The sequence below is a fragment of the Callospermophilus lateralis genome, chromosome 16, assembly GCF_048772815.1.
Source record: "Callospermophilus lateralis isolate mCalLat2 chromosome 16, mCalLat2.hap1, whole genome shotgun sequence".
NCBI lineage: Eukaryota > Metazoa > Chordata > Mammalia > Rodentia > Sciuridae > Callospermophilus > Callospermophilus lateralis.
In genome coordinates this window covers 51293900-51314017 of record NC_135320.1, presented here as the reverse complement: position 1 = coordinate 51314017, position 20118 = coordinate 51293900, and the positions used below count along the sequence as shown (strand labels likewise).

Sequence of the window (20118 nt, the reverse complement as noted above, 5' to 3'; positions counted from 1 at the left end):
TTTTATTAATCTGTTGTATTATCCAAATGGGAGTCATATGCTCAAGTTCACATGTTTCATGTTAACCTTTGAATTTTTTTTAGTAGCCCTTTACAATGAAAACTAAAATCTTACTAGCTGGTGAACTTATTTTCTAAGTCTTAGTACAGGTTTGTTCATGTATGTTTTATAATATATCATTACTGTAATGATGAGCTATTTTTATATTTGGAGGTGATTGTAATCAGACTTGGACCATTTTGTTTTGGTATTTTTCAGATCAGTGTTGCTGAAAATGAGACGATCTGCAGCACCGAGTCAGTTGCAGGGTAATTCCTTGAAAAAACCAAAATTCATAACACCAGGAAGAAGTAATCCAAGTTTGAATACAGAGATTACAGAACTAAATCCAGATTTAAAATTATTTGAGGTAAAATAAAATCATAGAAAATTATACAATCATAGAGAATTTAGAGAAGACTGTGCTTTTTTTTTTTTTTTTTTTTTTTTTGATACCAGCAATTTAACCCAAGGATGCTTAACCACTGAGCCATATCCCCAGCCCATTTTATTTTTTCATTTTGAGATGGTCTTGCTAAGTTGCTTAGGGCCTTGCTAAATTGCTGAGGCTGGCTTTGAACTTTTGATCTTGCTGCCTGAGCCTTCCTAGTTGCTAAGATGACACGCATATGCCACCATGCCTGGCAAGAATGTGTTTTTTATAAATATAATTTAAATACTTACAAGTACTTAGTTGCTTATAGAAATTTTCAGTGTAGCTGGGTGCATTAGTGCACATTTGTAATCCCAGTGACTTGGGAGGCTGAGGCAGGAGGATTGTGAGTTCAAAGCCAGCCTCAGCAACAGTGAGGTGCTAAGCAACCCTGTCTCTTATTAATCAAATACAAAATAGGGCTGAGGATGTGGCTAAGTAGTCGAGTGCCCCTGAATTCAATCCTTGGTAGCCCCTGCCCCCCATTTTATTTTATTTTATTTTATTTTATTTTTAGTGTTTCTGAAAGTTTTTCCAGAATCTTAGAAATAGTCTTTAAATATATAATGTATGCACATTCATGATGTGTGTGTGTTTGTGTATATGTGTTCTTTTTTTTTTCTTTCTGGTACCAGGGATTGAACCCAGGGGTGTTTACCCACTAAGCCACATTTCTTGCCCTTTTCCTTCTTTCTTTCTTCCTTTATTTATTTACTTATTTATTTTTTTAATTTTGAAATAGAGGCTCACTAAGTTGCTGAGGCTGGCTTTGAACTTGCAATCCTCCTGCTTTAGCTTCCTGAGTTGCTAGGATTACAGGCGTATACAACCATGCCAGGCTATGTTATATTTTAAAGGAATCATACAGTTGAGTTTGTAAAATAAACTTGTGATAAACAGTAAATAAAAATCTCTTCAAGGGAAAGGGTAGAGATTCTTATAAAAATAAATAATTTTATCATTGTTCTTTTAAAGTTATTACATAGAGAAGTGAAAACTTGTTTAGATAAGGTGATTTTAAAGAGAAAAATACATAAATAATTTATATTACTCTAGCATTTACTTTAATTTTTATCTATTGTGAATAATGCTGTTATGAACATTGGCATATAAATTTCTGTTTTTGGTCTCTGGGTTTAGTTCTTTTGGGTATATACCTAGGAATGGAATTGCTGGGTAATATGTAATTCTATGTCTATTTTTGTGAAGAAACACCAAACTGTTTTTCATAAATCCAGTACTATTTTACATCCCTATCCCAGTGTATAATGTTCCATTTTTTTCTATATCTTCAGAACATTTGTTATTTTCTATTTTCAGAAATTAAAAAAAAAAATTTAGCTGGCTTGGTACATATGAAGTGGTATTTCATTGTGCTTCTAATCTCCATTTCTCTAATTACTAATGGTGCTATAATTAGATAATTTTCTTCTTGAGATATTGACCATTTGTATATCTTCTTTGGGGAAATATCTGTTTAAGTCTTTTGGTTTTTAATGGGTTGTCTTAGTTATTGGAAAGAATACTAATTTTTTTTTTTTTATTAAAAAAAATTTTTTTTGTAGCTGTAGATGGACAGAATGCTTTTATTTTATTTGTTTATTTTTATGTGGTGCTAAGGAGCTAACCCACTGCCTCATACATGCTAGACAAGCGCTCTGCCACTGAGCTACAGCTTCAGCCCCAAAAAGCATACCAATTTTTTCCTTTTTTTTTGGTCTGCATGTGTTTCTTTTATTCTACATTTTAAAAATTTCTATAGTCTTCCAAGTACACTGTTAGCACTTACAAAGTAAGAATTCTGGCATACTGTAAGAAGAAAACATAGGTTTTCATTTTTGAATAAAGCTTCTTCCTTTTTAAAAACAGCTTTATTTAGATATAATTTACATACCATACAGTCCACTTACTACAATTCAGTGTTTTTTTTAGTATATTTACAGACTTGTGCAACCATCACATAATCAATTTTAGAATGTTTTCATCACTCTCAAAAGAAACCTCATGCATATTAACAGTCAATCCCCAATTTTCTACAAACATTCCAGTCTTGGCATGGCCGATCTACTTTATCCAGATTTACCTCTTACAGACATTTCATATTAAGGGACTCATACAACATGTGTCCTTTTGTGACTTACTTTCTTCTCTTAGGATAGTATCTTTAAGGCTCATCCATGTTGTAGCTTGTGTTCGTAATTCATTTATTTTTATTGCCAAAATATCATTTTTTTCTTGCTCCTGTAACAAATTACTACAAATTTGTGGCTTAAAACAATACATGTGTATATTTTACAGCTGTGTAAGTCAGAAATGCAACACAGATTTTTATTGGGTTAAGGTCAAAGTGTTGGTTGGGCTGCATTCATGTCTGGGGGTTTTAGAGAAGAGTCTTCTTGCTAGCCTTTCCCAGCTTCTATAGGTCCCTCAAACTCCTTGGCTCATGGCCTTCTTCTTTCATCTGCAGAGTCAGCAATCAAAGTTTGAATCTCCATATTGCTATCTCTCTGGTTCATTTGATTAGACTAGGCTTACCTGAATAATCTAGGATGATGTTTTCATTTCATAGTTATTAATCATAGTTGTAGAGTCCCTTTGCTTCATAAGGTAACATTCATAGGTTCAGGGGGTTAGGGCAAGGATATCTTTCAGAGCTGTTATTCTGCCTAGAACACTGAATAAACCCTATTACCATTTTTTATGTATTTTTCATTAGATTAACAAGCATTTGAGTTGTTTCCACTTTGACTTTTTTGAAAAAAAAAAACATCTAACATCTGTGGGTAGATTTTTTTGAAGACATGTTTTCATTTCTCTTGAGTGCATTCCTAGGAGAAAATAGTTGCTAAATAATATGGTATTTTATGTTTAACCTCTAAATGAACTATCAGATCCTTTTGTAAGATAACTGGACCATTTACATTCCCATCATTAGTTCATGAGTGTTTCAGTTTCTCCACATCCTTGCTAAATGTGTTATTATCTTTTTGATTATAGCTATACTAGTGGGTAAAGTAGTATCTCATTATAGTTTTGTTTTGCATTTCCCTAATAGCTAATGTTGCATGTTTACAAGTGCTTATTGCCTGTTTGTGTATTTTTTTGGAGAATTGTCTATTCAGATCTTTTGTTCTGTTAAAGATAGGATTATTTGCTTTTTATTATTGAGATGTAAGAGTTGCTCTTTTTTTTTTGTTTGTTTGTTTGTTTTAAAATCTATTCTAGATACAGGTCTTTTACCAAATCTATGATTTGCAAGTAGTTTTTCCTGTTCTGTTGCTTTACTTTGTTGATGGTCTCATTTGCAACACAAAAGTTTTTAATAATATTTTTTTGTGTTTGTGATACTGAGGACTTAGGTATTGAATATAAGGCCTGTACAAGCAAAGCAAGTACTGAGTTACATCCCCAGTCCTTTTTAATTTTTTAAATTTTGAGACAGGGTCTCCTAAGTTGCCCATGCTGGCCTTGAACTTCCTGCCTCATCCTCCCAAGTAACTGGGATTAGAGGCATGTGCCACCATGCCTGGCTAAAGTTTTTAATTTTGATGAAATCTGATTTACCTATATCACTATTAATGATTGACTTTTGGTGTCATATATAAGAAATTCATGAATATTTTTGACTATTTTCTTTTAAGAGTTTTATAATTTTATTTCTTACATTTCAGTCTATGATCCATTTTGAGTTGATTTTTGAGTATGATGTGAGGTGGTAGTCCAATTTTGTTCTTTTCATATGTGAATATCTATCCAGTTGTCTCAGGATTATTTGTTGAAAAGATTATTATTTCACCACTGAATTATCTTCTTTAAAAAAATTTTAATATATATATATTTAAAAAAATTTTAATGTGTGTGTGTGTGTGTGTGTGTGTGTGTGTATAAGTTGTTCAGGCTGGACTTTAACATGTGATCCTCTAAATATATATATTTAGTTGTAGATGGATACAGTATCTTTACTTTGTCTGTTCACCTGTAGTGGTGCTGAGGATTGAACCCAGTGCCTCACATGTGCGAGGAAAGTGCTCTACCACTGAGCTACAATCCCAGCTCCTTGAATTATCTTTTTTTAAAAAAATATTTTATTTTTTTTAGTTGTAGTTGGACACAATACCTTTATTTTATTTATTTATTTTTTATGCGGTGCTGAGACTCGAACCCAGGGCCTCATATGTGCTAGGTGAGTGATCCACAGCTGAGCCACAATCCCAGCCCTTGAATTATCTTTTTATTTTATTTTTTTTTTGCATTTTTATTTTATTTTATTAATTTTTATTGTTGGTTGTTCAAAACATTACATAGTTCTTGATATATCATATTTCACACTTTGATTCAAGTGGGATATGAACTCCCATTTTTACCCCGTATACAGATTGCAGAATCACATCAGTTACACATCCATTGATTTACATATTGCCATACTAGTGTCTGTTGTATTCTGCTGCCTTTCCTATCCTCTACTATCCCCCCTCCCCCCTCCCCTCTTCTCTCTCTACCCCCTCTACTGTAATTCATTTCTCCCCCTTATATTTTTTTCCCTTTCCCCTCACATCCTCTTGTATGTAATTTTGTATACCCCTGAGGGTCTCCTTCCATTTCTATGCAATTTCCCTTCTCTCTCCCTTTCCCTCCCACCTCTCATCCCTGTTTAATGTTAATCTTCTTCTCATGCTCTTCGTCCCTACTCTGTTCTTAGTTACTCTCCTTATATCAAAGAAGACATTTGGCATTTGTTTTTAAGGGATTGGCTAGCTTCACTTAGCATAATCTGCTCTAATGCCATCCATTTCCCTGCAAATTCTATGATTTTGTCATTTTTTAATGCAGAGTAATACTCCATTATGTATAAATGCCACATTTTTTTAATCCATTCGTCTATTGAAGGGCATCTAGGTTGGTTCCACAGTCTTGCTATTGTGAATTGTGCTGCTATGAACATGGATGTAGCAGTGTCCCTGTAGTATGCTCTTTTTAGGTCTTTAGGGAATAGACCGAGAAGGGAATAGCTGGGTCAAATGGTGGTTCCATTCCGAGCTTTCCAAGAAATCTCCATACTGCTTTCCAAATTGGCCGCACCAATTTGCAGTCCCACCAGCAATGTACAAGTGAACCCTTTTCCCCACATCCTTGCCAGCACTTGTTGTTGTTTGACTTCCTAATGGCTGCCAATCTGACTGGAGTGAGATGGTATCTTAGGGTGGTTTTGATTTGCATTTCTCTGACTGCTAGAGATGGTGAGCATTTTTTCATGTACTTGTTGATTGATTGTATGTCCTCCTCTGAGAAATGTCTGTTCAGGTCCTTGGCCCATTTGTTGATTGGGTTATTTGTTATCTTATTGTCTAATTTTTTGAGTTCTTTGTATATTCTGGATATTAGGGCTCTGTCTGAAGTGTGAGGAGTAAAGATTTGTTCCCAGGATGTAGGCTCCCTATTTACCTCTCTTATTGTTTCTTTTGCTGAGAAAAAACTTTTTAGTTTGAGTAAGTCCCATTTGTTGATTCTAGTTATTAACTCTTGTGCTATGGGTGTCCTATTGAGGAATTTGGAGCCCGACCCCACAGTATGTAGATCGTAGCCAACTTTTTCTTCTATCAGACGCCGTGTCTCTGATGTGATATCAAGTTCCTTGATCCACTTTGAGTTAACTTTTGTGCATGGCGAGAGAAAGGGATTCAGTTTCATTTTGTTGCATATGGATATCCAGTTTTCCCAGCACCATTTATTGAAGATGCTATCCTTCCTCCATTGCATGCTTTTAGCCCCTTTATCAAATATAAGATAGTTGTAATTTTGTGGATTGGTTTCTGTGTCCTCTATTCTGTACCATTGGTCCACCCGCCTGTTTTGGTACCAGTACCATGCTGTTTTTGTTGCTATTGCTCTGTAGTACAGTTTGAAGTCTGGTATCGCTCTACCGCCTGATTCACACTTCCTGCTTAGCATTGTTTTTGCTATTCTGGGTCTTTTATTTTTCCATATGAATTTCGTGATTGCTTTCTCTATTTCTACAAGAAATGCCGTTGGGATTTTGATTGACATTGCATTAAACCTATAGAGAACTTTTGGTAATATCGCCATTTTGATGATGTTAGTTCTACCTATCCATGAACAGGGTATATTTTTCCATCTTTTAAGATCTTCTTCTATTTCTCTCTTTAGGGTTCTGTAGTTTTCATTGTATAAGTCTTTCACCTCTTTTATTAGGTTGATTCCCAAGTATTTTATTTTTTTGAGGATATTGTGAATGGAGTGGTTGTCCCCATTTCCATTTCAGAGGATTTGTCGCTGATATACAGGAATGCCTTTGATTTATGCATGTTGATTTTATATCCTGCCACTTTGCTGAATTCATTTATTAGCTCTAATAGTTTCTTTGTAGACCCTTTTGGGTCTGCTAGGTATAGAATCATGTCATCCGCAAATAGTGATAATTTGAGTTCTTCTTTTCCTATTTTTATGCCTTCAATTTCTTTTGTCTGTCTATTGCTCTGGCCAGTGATTTGAGAACTATGTTGAACAGAAGTGGTGAGAGAGGGCATCCCTGTCTTGTTCCAGATTTTAGAGGGAATGCCTTCAGTTTTTCTCCATTCAGAATGATGCTAGCCTGAGGCTTAGCATAGATTGCTTTTACAATATTGAGGTATGTTCCTGTTATCCCTAGTTTTTCTAGAGTTTTGAACATAAAGGGATGCTCTAGTTTGTCGAATGCTTTTTCTGCATCTATCGAGATGATCATATGGTTCTTATTTTTAAGCCTATTGATGTGGTGAATAACATTTATTGATTTCTGTATATTGAACCAGCCTTGCATCCCAGGGATAAATCCTACCTGATCATGGTGCACAATCTTTTTGATATGTTTTTGTATCCGATTCGCCAGAATTTTATTGAGGATTTTTGCATCTAGGTTCATTAGAGATATTGGTCTGTAGTTTTCTTTCTTTGAAGTGTCTTTGTTTGGTTTAGGAATCAGGGTGATGTTGGCCTCGTAGAATGAATTTGGAAGTTCTCCCTCTTTTTCTATTTCCTGAAATAGCTTGAAAAGTATTGGTATTAGTTCCTCTTTAAAGGTTTTGTAAAACTCTGCTGTATACCCATCCAGTCCTGGGCTTTTCTTAGTTGGTAGTCCTTTGATGGTTTCTTCTATTTCCTCAATTGATATTGGTCTGTTTAGGTTGTCAATATCCTCCTGACTCAATCTGGGCAGATCATATGACTTAAGAAATTTATCGATGCCTTCACTATCTTCTATTTTATTGGAGTATAAGGATTCAAAATAATTTCTGATAATCTTCTGTATTTCTGAAGTGTCTGTTGTGATATTGCCTTTTTCATCCCGTATGCTAATAATTTGAGTTCTCTCTCTTCTTCTCTTCATTAGCGTGGCTAAGGGTCTGTCAATTTAATTATTTTTTCAAAGAACCAACTTTTAGTTTTGTCAATTTTTTCAATTGTTTCTTTTGTTTCGATTTCATTAATTTCAGCTCTGATTTTAATTATTTCTTGCCTTCTACTTCTTTTGCTGTTGTTTTGCTCTTCTTTTTCTAGGATTTTGAGATGAAGTATTAGATCATTTATTTGTTGGTTTTTTCTTTTTTTAAGGAATGAACTCCAAGCAATGAATTTTCCTCTTAGAACTGCTTTCAGTGTGTCCCATAGATTCCGATATGTTGTGTCTGTATTTTCATTTATCTCTAAGAATTTTTTAATTTCCTCCTTGATGTCTTCTATAACCCATTGATCATTCAGTAACCTATTGTTCATTCTCCAAATGATGCATGATTTTTCCTTACTTCTTTTATCGTTGATTTTCAATTTCATTCCATTATGATCAGATAAGATGCATGGTATTATCTCTACTCCTTTATTTTGTCTAAGAGTTGCCCTGTGACATAATATATGATCTATTTTTGAGAAGGATCCATGTGCTGCTGAGAAAAAAGTGTAACTGCTTGATGTTGGGTGGTATATTCTATATATGTCAATTAAGTCTAGGTTATTAATTATGTTATTGAGTTCTATAGTTTCCTTATTCAACTTTTGTTTGGAAGATCTGTCCAGTGGTGAGAGAGGTGTGTTGAAGTCTCCCATGATTATTGTATGGTGGTCTATTAGACTCTTGAACTTGAGAAGAGTTTGTTTGATGAACATAGCTGCACCATTGTTTGGGGCATATATATTTATGATTGTTATGTCTTGTTGGTGTATGGTTCCCTTGAGCAGTATGTAGTATCCCTCTTTATCCCTTTTGATTAACTTTGGCTTGAAATCTATTTTATTTGATATGAGTATGGACACTCCTGCTTGTTTCCGAAGTCCATATAAGTGATATGATTTTTCCCAACCTTTCACCTTCAGTCTATGTATGTCTTTTTCTATCAAATGCGTCTCCTGAAGGCAGCATATTGTTGGGTCTTGTTTTGTGATCCAGTCTACTAGCCTGTGTCTCTTAATTGGTGAGTTTAAGCCATTAACATTTAGGGTTATTATTGAGATATGGGTTGTTCTTCCAGCCATATTTGTTTATTCATGTTACTAAACATGGTTTGTTTTCGTCTTTGATTATCCCCCTCCCCTTTACTGTACTACCTCCCGCTGTTGGTTTTCATTGATATTTTCCATTTCCTCTTCCTGTAATATTTTGCCGAGGATGTTTTGAAGAGATGGTTTTTTAGCTGCAAATTCTTTTAACTTTTGTTTATCGTGGAAGGTTTTAATTTCATTTTCCATCCTGAAGCTTAATTTCGCTGGATACACAATTCTTGGTTGGAACCCATTTTCTTTCAGTGTTTGAAATATGTTATTCCAGGATCTTCTAGCTTTCAGAGTCTGTGTTGAAAGATCAGCTGTTATCCTGATTGGTTTACCCCCAAATGTAATTTGCTTCCTTTCTCTTGTAGCTTTTAAAATTCTCTCCTTATTCTGTATGTTGGGCATCTTCATTATAATGTGTCTAGGTGTGGATCTTTTATGATTTTGCACATTGGGCATCCTGTAGGCTTCTAGGATTTGGGATTCTGTCTCATTCTTCAAGTCTGGGAAGTTTTCTCGTATTATTTCATTGAAGAGATTGCTCATTCCTTTGGTTTGGACCTCTATACCTTCCTGTATCCCAATGACTCTTAAGTTTGGTCTCTTTATGTTATCCCATATTTCTTGGATGTTCTGCTCATGGTTTCTTAACAGTCTTGCTGAGCTGTCTATGTTCTTTTCAAGTTGAAATACTTTGTCTTCATTGTCTGATGTTCTATCTTCTAAGTGTTCTACTCTGCTGGTAGTATTCTCAATTGAGTTTTTAAGTTGGTTTATTGCTTCCTGCATTTCTCGGATTTCTGTTTGTTTTTTATAACCTCTATCTCCCTGTGTAATTGATCTTTTGCTTCTTGGATTTGTTTATGTAATTCATTGTCGAAGTGGTCGAAGTGGTCTTTCATTGTCTGATTTTGCTGTCTAATGTCTTCCTTGAGACTCCAGATCATCTGAAGCATGTATATCCTGAATTCTTTATCTGACATTCCATCTGCTACAGATATTACCTCTTCTAAAGTTGAGTTGACCTGCATTGCTTGTGGTCATTTCTTTCCTTGTCTTTTCATACTGTTCGCGTTTTTTTCTGCTTGGTGAAACTGTTGTGTTATTGATTTTTTCCCCCTATATATTTATATTGCTCTTGTATAGTTGCAAAGTCTTCCTCGCAGGCTTTGGCGGTGGCTCTGCCCCTCCTCCAATTGGGGCAATGTGCCTACCTCGCCGGCAGGCCGCTGGGCCTGTTCTTTCGGTGGTCGCAGGTCCGCCTACCTTGCAGGCGCGGGCAGCGGCTCTGCCTCTCCGCAGGCCGCTAGGCCTGTTCTGTCAGTCAGTTGCAGGTCTGTCTATCTAGCAGGCGCTGGTGGCGGCTCTGTCCCTCCCCCAACCGGGGCGTTGGCGGGCCACTGGGCCTGTTCTGCCGGTGGGTCGCAGGTCCACCTACCTTGCAGGCGCAGGGGGCAGCTCTGCCCCTCCGCCTGTTGCTGGGCCTGACCTGCCGGTGGGTCTCAGGTCCGCCTACCTTGCATGCGCGTGGGGCGGTTCTGCCCCTCCGCGGGTTGCTGGGCCTGTTCTGCCGGTGGATTGCAGGTCAGTCTACCTTCAGGCACGTGGGGCAGCTGTGCCCCTCCGCGGGTTGCTGGGCCTTACCTGCTGGTGGCTCACAGGTCCGCATACCTTGCAGGCGCGGGAGGTGGCTCTGCCCCTCCGCGGGTTTCTGGGCGTGTTTTGCTGGTGGGTCGCAGGTCCTCCTACCTTGCAGGCGTGCGGCAGCCCTGCCCCTCCCCCAACTGGGGCGATGGGTCTGGCGGGCCGCTGGGCCTGTTCTGTCGGTGGTCACGGTTCCGCCTACCTTGCAGGCGCGTGGTGCAGCTGTGCCCCTCCGCGGGTTTCTCTTGAATTATCTTTTTTAAAAAAAATATTTTTAGTTGTAGATGGACACAATGCCTTTATTTTTTTATGTGGTGCTGAGGATTGAACCCAGTACCTCACACATGCTAGGCAAGTGCTCTACCACTGAGCTACAACCCCATTATCCCATTGAATTATCTTGATACCCTTGTCTTAAAGTTTATTTTTTGATGTAGTTTATAAAAAGTAATTGAGACCAAAATACTGATTTACAATGTTTCTCTTTTTAAGTACATCAGGGAACTTAATAGTTATTTTACTTTTTAAAACTAATAAAGCAGGCATTTTTAAAGTTATACAGGAATTTAAAGCAAGTTAACATGAAAAGCCTAAGTTAGACTTAGCAGTCAATTGTATCTTCTCTTTACTTTGTTTATTCCATTCTTAAATTTTTGTTCTTTGGTTATTTCTCATCCTGTTTATTTGTTGTATTGGGGTTTGAACCCAGGGCCTAGTACATGTTAGGCAAGCGCTCTATCATGGGGCTACATTTCTAGCCTTTTTTTAAAAGTGTTATATTTAGATGTTCTCGCTAAGTTGTCCAGGCTGAACTTTAACATGTGATCCTCTTGCCTTAGCCTCCCCAGTAGCTGGGATTACAGGCATGTGTCACCATGTCTGGGTATTTTATTTTATAATTTTAGTACCAGGGATTGAAGCCAGGGGCACTTAACCACTGAGTCATATTTTATTTTTAGATCGTGTTTTGCTACGTTGCTTAGGGTCTCACTGAGTTGCTGAGGCTGGCTTTGAACTCACAATCCTCCTGCTTCAGTCTCCCGAGCTGCTGGCATTATAGGGGTGCACCACTGTTCCTGGCTCTGTTTTTCAACAGACAGGTTCTCCCTGTTGCCCATGCTGGCCCCAAACTGGGCTGAAGTGAAAAGCCTCCTGAGTAGCTGGAATTAGGTGTTTGTACCTGAACATGGCTATTTCTCAGAGATTGGCTAATATCATTACACTGAATTAACCTTTAGTAAGAAAGTATTGCTTTGACCACAGACCTGTAATTCTAGAGACTTGGGAGGCTGAGGTAGGAGGATCACAAGTTTGAGGCCAGCCTTGGCAAATTAGTGAGGCCCTAAGCATCTTTGACCCTGTTTCAAAAGAAAAAGGACTGGGGGCATGGATCAGTGATAAAGTGTCCTTACGTTCAATTTCCAGTACAAAAAAAAGATCTGCTTTAGTAACTTTTAGAAGTTTTTACTGGATTGACCTGATAAATATAAAATCTGAGTTAAATTGAACATCAAAATAAATATTGAGTATAAATCATCAAATAATGTAGGAGTTTGAACCCATACTAATATTAAAAATAAATGAGTATAATTTATGGTCTGCTATTGTGATGCCTCACTTTTCTTGTTAAAGATTGCTTTAGCTATTCTGGGTCTCTTATTTTTCCAAATGAATTTCATGATTGCTTTTTCTATTTCTATGAAGAATGTCATTGGGATTTTAATAGGAATTGCGTTAAATCTGTATAACACTTTTGGTAGTATGGCCATTTTGACAATATTAATTTTGTCTATCCAGGATTATGAGAGATCTTTCTACCTTCAAAGATCTTCAATTTCTTTCATTAGTATTCTAGAATTTTCATTGTTAAGGTCTTTCACCTTCTTTTGTTAGATTGATTCCCAAGTTTTTTTTTTTTTTGAAGCTATTGTGAATGGGATAGTTTTCCTAGTTTCTCTCTTGGTGGATTTATTGCCAATGTATAGGAACTGTTTGATGTATGGGTGTTGATTTTATATCCTGATACTTTGCTAAATTCATTTATTAGTGCTAGAAGTTTTCTGGTGGAATTTTTTGGATCTTCTAGATATAGAATCATGTCTTCGGCAAATAGTGATAGTTTGAGTTCTTCCTTACCTACTTATCTTTAATTTCTTTCTTCTATCTAATGACCCTGGCTAGAGTTTCAAGGACAGTGTTGTATAAAAGTGATGAAAGAGGGCATCCTTGTGTTGTTCCGATATTTGGAGGGAATGCTTTCAATTTTTCTCCATTTGGAATGATGCTAGCCTTGAGTTTAGCATATAATGTTTTATGATGTTGCGGTATATTCCTACTGTCCCTAGTGTTTCGAACAAGAAGGGCTGCTGTATTTTGTCAAATGCTTTTTCTGCATCTATTGAGATGATCATATGATTATTGTTTTAAGTCTGTTGATATGATGAATTGCGTTTATTGATTTCCGTATGTTGAGCCAACCCTGCATCTCTGGGTGAACCCTACTCGATCATGGTACACTTTTTACTGTGTTTTTGTATGTGATTTGCCAGAATTTTATTGAGAATTTTTGCATCTCTGTTAATCAGGGATATTAGTCTGAAGTTTTGTTTCCTTGATGTGTCTTTGTCTGGTTTTGGTTTCAGGGTAATATAGGCCACATAGAATTGAGTTTGGAAGGATTTGCTCCTTTTCTATTTCATGGAACACTTTGAGGAGTATCGGTGTTAATTCTTCTTTGAAAGTCTTGTAGAACTTGGCTGAGAATCTGTCTGATCCTGAGCTTTTCTTGATTGGTAGGCATTTGATAGTATTTTCTATTTTATTACTTGAAATTGATCTGTTTAAATCGTGTATGCCCTCATTCAATTTGGTAGATCATATGTCTCTAGAAATTTGTCAATGTCTTCAATATTTTCTATTTCATTGGAGTATAAATTTTCAAAATAGTTTCTAATTATCTTCTGTAGTTCAGACATGTCCATTGTGATATTTCCTTCTTCATTATGTTTTTTAGTAATTTGAGTTTTCTCTCTTTTTCTCTTTGTTAGCATGGCTTAGGAGTTTTGTTTTGTCAATTTTTTCAGTTGTTTCAATTTTATTGATTTCAATTCTGATTTTAACTATTTCCTGTCTTCTGCTTTTGGTGTTGATTTGTTGTTCTTTTTCTAGGGCTTTGAGATATAATCTTAGATTTTTTATTTGTTGACTTTTTTTCTTTTAATGTCTGAGCTCAATGCAATAAACTTTCCTCTTAGTACTGCCTTGTGTCCCAAAGATTTTGATATGTTGTATCAGTGTTCTCATTTTTTAATTTCATCCTTGTTTCTTTTACTATCCATTCATCATTTAGTAGTGTATTATTTAGTCTCCAATTTGTTACAGTAGGTTCTATTTTTTATTTTATTGTTGATTTCTAATTTTATTCCATTGTTATCTGATAGATATTATAGGTATTATCTCAGTTTTTTTTTAAATTTATTAAGAGTTGCTTTGGTGGTACAATATATGATTCATTTTAGAGAAGGAGCCATGTGTTGATGAGAAGAAAGTATACTTGTTCATTGATGGATAGAATATTCTATGTGTTTGTTAAGTCTAAATTATTGATTGTATCATTTAGTTCTGTAGTTTTTTTATTTAGTTTTTATTTGGAAAATCTGTCCAGTAGTGAGAGAGGTGTGTTAAAGTCACCCAGTATTATTGCGTTGTGGTCTATTTGATTCTTAAAAATGAGAAGGGTTTGTTTGATGTACATAGATGCTTCATTAATTGGGGCATAATATTTTCAATTGTTATGTCTTACTGATATATAATTCCTCAGGTAGTATGAAATGTCCTTCTTTGTCCCTTCTGATTAACTTTGGCTTGAAGTCCACTTTGTCTGAAATGAGGATGGAAACCCCTGCTTGTTCACACAATCCGTAAGTGATATGTTTTTTTCCTCATCTTTTCACCTTCAGCTTGTGAATGTCTTTGCCCATGAGGTGAGTCTCTTAGAGACAGCATATTGTTGGGTCTTTTTAAAAAATCCAATTTGCCAATCTATGTCTTTTGATTGATCAGTTTAGGCCATTAACATACAAGGTTGTTATTATTGATATGTGATTTGTATTCTCTGTCATTTTGATTTATTTCTGGTTTTTAATTTAACTTAGTTACTCCTTTGGTTGACTATCCCTTTAGTGTAGATCCTCCCTTTGCTGGTTTTCACTTTTTTCCCCCCCATCTCATCCTCATGGAATATTTTGTTGAAAATGTTCTGTAGTGCAGGTTTCAAGTTGTGAATTCTTCTAGTTTTTGTTTATCACAGAAAGTTTTTATTTCATCTTCAAATCTGAAACTTAATTTTGCCGGATATAAAGTTCTTGGTTAGCAACCGTTTTCTTTCAGAGCTTGAGATATATTATTCTAGGACCTTCTAGCTTTGAGGGTCTGAATTGAGAAATCAGTTGAGATCTGAATTGGTTTTCCCCATACGTAATTTGATATTTTTCTTTTATGGCCTTTAAGATTTTATCTTTATTCTATGTTAGTCATTCTCATTATAATGTGTCTAGGTGTGGGTCTGCTGTAATTTTGTACGTTTGGGGTCCTTGTAAGCCTCTGGTATTTGATTTTCCATTTTATTCTTTAGGTTTGGGAAATTTTGTGATATTTTATCATTGAAAAGATTGCGCTTTCCTTTGGTTTGTACCTCTGTTCCTTTATCTGTTCTGATAACTCTTAAATTTGCTCTTTTCGGGCTGGGGATGTGGCTCAAGTGGTAGCGTGCTCGCCTGGCATGCGTGCGGCCCGGGTTCGATCCTCAGCACCACATACAAACAAAGATGTTGTGTCCGCCAAAAGTAAAATAAGTAGATAAATATTTAAAAAAAAAAATAAAAAATAAATTTGCTCTTTTCATGGTATCCCACAATTCTTTGGTGTTCTGTTCAGGGTTTCTTACCATTTTCTCTGTATGGTCATTTCTATTTTCAAGATTATATATTTTGTTTTCATTGCCTGTGGTTCTGTCTTCCAAGTGGTCTAGTCTATTCGTGATGCTTTCTATTGAATTTATAATTAGGTTTATTGATTCCTTCATTTCTAGAATTTCTGCTTGTTTTTTTTTTTCACAATCTCTCTTTATTGAAATGATCTTTCACTTCCTTTCTTTGATTTCACTCCTTATACTATCCTTTACTTTTCAGATCAGTTGAACTATGTACATTCTGAATTCCTTAGACATCTCTTCTACTATGTTGTTAGAGGAATCTGTTGTTGGAGTATCTTGGTTTGTTTGGGGTGCTTTATTCTCTTGTTTTTTCATGTTGTTCGTGTGTTTTCCCATCGAGCAGAAATTCTACCCCGTTGACCTATAATGTCTCTGAAGGTTTCCAGCACCTCACCTTTAAAGGTGAGACCAATATCAACAGTACCCAGTGTAAACGATATATAGCCTTAAACCTTATAGTTTCCACTAAGGCATCCACTGCTTTCTCACAATAAACCAAAATGATAAGTTCAGTAGTTATCTACAGTATAAATAGAAAATTTGCTAAACTGTTTACAATTTCAAATGGTGGATGAGAGAACAGGAGTAGTGTAGTATGCAGTGTTTACAAGTGAGGAAGAGAGAAGCTAGAAGCTAAGTTCATAGGAAGAGTGGAAGAGAACCGACTGAGATTGGCTGTTGGTTAGAGAAAAGGTGGAAAGAGAATCCAGGAAAACAGACAAGTGAAAGGAAGAATACAAAGAAAAAAATTTAAAGATATGTAAGAGTACAACAAAACTGCAAAACACTATTCATATATCACCATCCTCCACACACTGAGGCATAAAAAACACCCTGTTCAAAATATGGTAGAGATGTTAGCAAATAGAAAAACAAAATAAGATAAAATAAATTTTGATGGAAAAATCAAACTCTTTCCACCAATCTGGGCTTCAGATACCCCAGGCTTGGCCATGCTGTAGTCCCAAGATCTCAACACTATTGCACCTTGCAGAGAGACCACCAGGGACATGCTCACAAAAAGGAGTGACCCTGAGAAGCAGCATCAAGACAGAGGCGACCAGCACTCCCAGCAGGAAGACCCCATGTGCACCCCAAACCCACCAGCACTCCCCACATTGGACCTTCAGGTCCTGGCTGGAATCCCCAGACAGAGGTGGTTGTAGTGGCAAACGTGCTGGCACTCTGGAGCCCCCTGGGCCCTGGCCTGTGTCCCAAGGTGGATGCTGCCACATGCAACCAAACCTGGAGTTTCCGTGGCAGTAGACCTCTGGGCAGTGGTGGCAGCAGTAGTGGCAGGGGTTGGTGGTAGCAGGTGGTGGGTCAGCGGCAGTTGTAGTGGGACAGTGGTAGCATCACCTAGTTGATCTCAGGGGTGGGGCAGCAGTGGTGTCGGCCATAGTGGTATAGGGGACAGCGGTGTTGCAGGTCACGGCCGCAACATCTGCCCTCCCCAGGTATTTTGAAGAAAATTCCAGGAGTCTCTTTTAAGTACATTTTTAGTATATGTTTCTAATATGTAAGGGCTCTTTAAATCAAACCAACAATGGACAGATTCTGGGAGCCAGCTATAATCTCACATCAGTTAGATTTGAATATTGGGATATATAAATGCAAGAAAACCAAGCATTTGCTATTTTCACACCTAAAAATTAATTATATTTAAATGTTGATTTTAGTAATGAGAAATTTATCAAGAAAAAGAACATTTGACTATACCCATAGTTTTCATTCTGTCATGTCTTTCAGCTTTGCTTTAAAAATAACAGAAGAGGGCCGGGTGCTGTGATACATACCTAAAATCCCAATAGCTCCGGAGTCTGAGACGGAAGGATTGCGAGTTCAAAGCCAGCCTTAGCAATTTAGCGAGGCAATAAGCAAGTCAATGAGACCCTGTCTCTAAATAAAATGCAAGAAAAGGCTTAGTGGTGAAGTACTCCTGGGTTCAATCCCTGGTACCAAAATAAATAAATAAATAAAAAAAAAATAATAATAGTAGAAGGGGCTAGGGTTGTAGCTCAGTGGTAGAGCATTTCGCCTAGCATGTGTGAGGTGCTAGGTTTGATCCTCAGTACTACATAAAAATAAATAAATAAAGTTATTGTGTCTTTCTGCAATTAAAAACCAGTAGAAGTTGGATTTTAATTCTTAAATATCTGTTCTTGATGTAGGCAAACTGGTAGCTCATTTAAAATTAGGAGTCTATTATAAAAATATGAGAAGTTAGAATCAATTTCTGCTTAATATTTATATATATATTTGGTTCTTTTAGGGTACAGCAAATAATGCATTTCTTCAGGCACAGAATGATTCTGGAGTATGTGGTTCAAATCTTTTGCCTACTAAAGGAAGAAGTAAGGAAATTAATGATGGAAATAATTACAGTGGGAAATGTTGTTTTGAAGCATCTGCAGTGACGACATTAGATTCACCTCCTTTAGGTAAGAGTGAACTTATTGATCAGGTTTGTATTTCAGTCTTATTACCATATTTAAATGATTATTCAAGAATGAATGTTATATTTGAAAACTGTTGATGTAATAATACTAGATTGTTGATAATTCAGATCTTCTGTTGTCATAACTTATCTTTAGTGATTATATTAATAGCCATGTAATTGAAGTCTTATACTTTATGGTAGGTGTAGGTTTAATACTATTTTAAGGGAACTTATTGGTCAAACATGATGTTTTCTTCAAGTACCACAATTAATTGTGTTTAAATTTTTGATATAATTTTTTTTGTAATAAACATGTTAATGGTACTGGGGAGATGTACTTGAAATGAATAAATTATCAATTTATTATAGTCTGCAGTAACTTCATATCAGTTGAATTTCAATTACCAAGGTATATAATTGTAGGAAAACCAACCATTTAACATGTTTCATTCTGCCATTGTTGAATTGAATTAAAAGAGTGATTATGGTTCTTTTTGTATCTGTAAGAGATATTATTTTTCAGGTAACTAAAAAATATATAATTAAGGTGGTTCACAGATGTTTATTCATTGTTTGAACAGATTCTAGGAGTTGGCTTCATCTGTTGGGCTGTAGAATGGTAACTGCCGTCCTTATGATACCAGTGCAAATCAGTAAAGTATTTTAAACACTTAACCCTTTTGAAGGAGGTTCTTGAACTTTGTGATGATTAATAAATTTTACCCATGAATGGGTTCATTTCTTTTTGTAGCAGAAAGGAATTCTGTGTTTTCCTGATTGTCCAATAACCTGTTGTCATGTATGTATTTCTTTATGACTTCAAAAGCTGTAACTAGTGTCAGAATGAGATTGAGAAAGACTTTCGGAGTTGGAATTGATTTAGAAAGATATCTAGGGACAGCTCTGAGTTTATCAATTTAATCGCCACTCTTATTAATTTGCTCTCCCTTTTTTCTTTCTTACTTTTCTCCATTCCTCTTTTCTCTCCTCTGTCCTTGTTAGGTGAATATCCTATTTTCCCAGGCTTTTATTCTGACTGTCAAACCTGAGAAAGATAATGATTCATGTGTGTCTGCTTCTTTTCTAGGATGGTAGCTTATCACCAGAGAATGATGTTTAGACTCTGGAATATAATCTGTATTACTCATTTGGACTTTTTTTTTTTTTTCCCCTACAATAGTTTCTCATTCTCTTCCCTGCTAAATGTGAGAAGGGAATTAAGAGTTAAGATAAATTGAAGAGAGAATTAATTTACTCAAGCCTTAATCCCTTAATCCTTCTCTGATTTAGTACATTCATTGGACTGGGGAACCTTTGCCAACCTCCTGATACTTTCCTGCCTCTTATTCAGAGAGAGGTTAAATAGGGTAAAAAAGCTTTGTGAGAAATGTTTTGTTCGCTATGGTAGATTGCTGGGGAGAAATATAATATATAGAAAAACACAGAGATGAGAGACACGTAGTATAAAGTACTCACCCTTTTAGATCCTTTCTGTTCTAGATCTAATCTATTCTGATGTGAGGTGCAAGCTGGTATGTTCCAGTTAAGATATGCCCCCATTTCCCCACATCATCTTTTTAGTTTGAAAAATTTCCAACAATGGAGAAATTGAGAGAATAGGCCAGTTAACATCCTAAAATCAACAGTTTACTTTTATTTTGCATTATTTATACACTCTCTCCTTTTTTGTGTGTGGTGCTGGGGATCAAACACAGGAATCCTCACTCATGCTGCACAAGCATCCACTGCTGAGCTATACCATATCCAGCCCTTCTTTCTTTCTTTGTGCATATACTTTTTTCCCCTAAACTTTTTGAAAGTAAGTTGTGTATTTTATCTCTACTTTAGCAGTATTTCTTAAAATAAATGTTTTCTCCTATATAATCACATATTATTTTATAATAATATTTGATATTTAATATTCAGTTTATTAGTAATATTATTTTTACATAAATTGTTTTAATTTTTTTTCTTTCACAACTGAACTATTCCTATTAAGTATATTTTCACTCCTTTCAACTTTACTGAGCA

General features: G+C 35.9%; 1 protein-coding gene across 1 annotated transcript in view; it reads left to right on the top strand.

The window, feature by feature from the left end:
* Positions 1-274: 274 nt before the first annotated feature.
* Positions 275-20118, top strand: part of Rad54b (RAD54 homolog B) — a 94104-nt gene continuing 74260 nt past the window's right edge. Inside the window, exons 1-2 of the mRNA XM_076835772.1 lie at positions 275-409; positions 17920-18088. Coding sequence (XP_076691887.1) covers positions 275-409; positions 17920-18088 — 304 coding nt within the window. The remainder of the gene's footprint in view (positions 410-17919; positions 18089-20118) is intronic.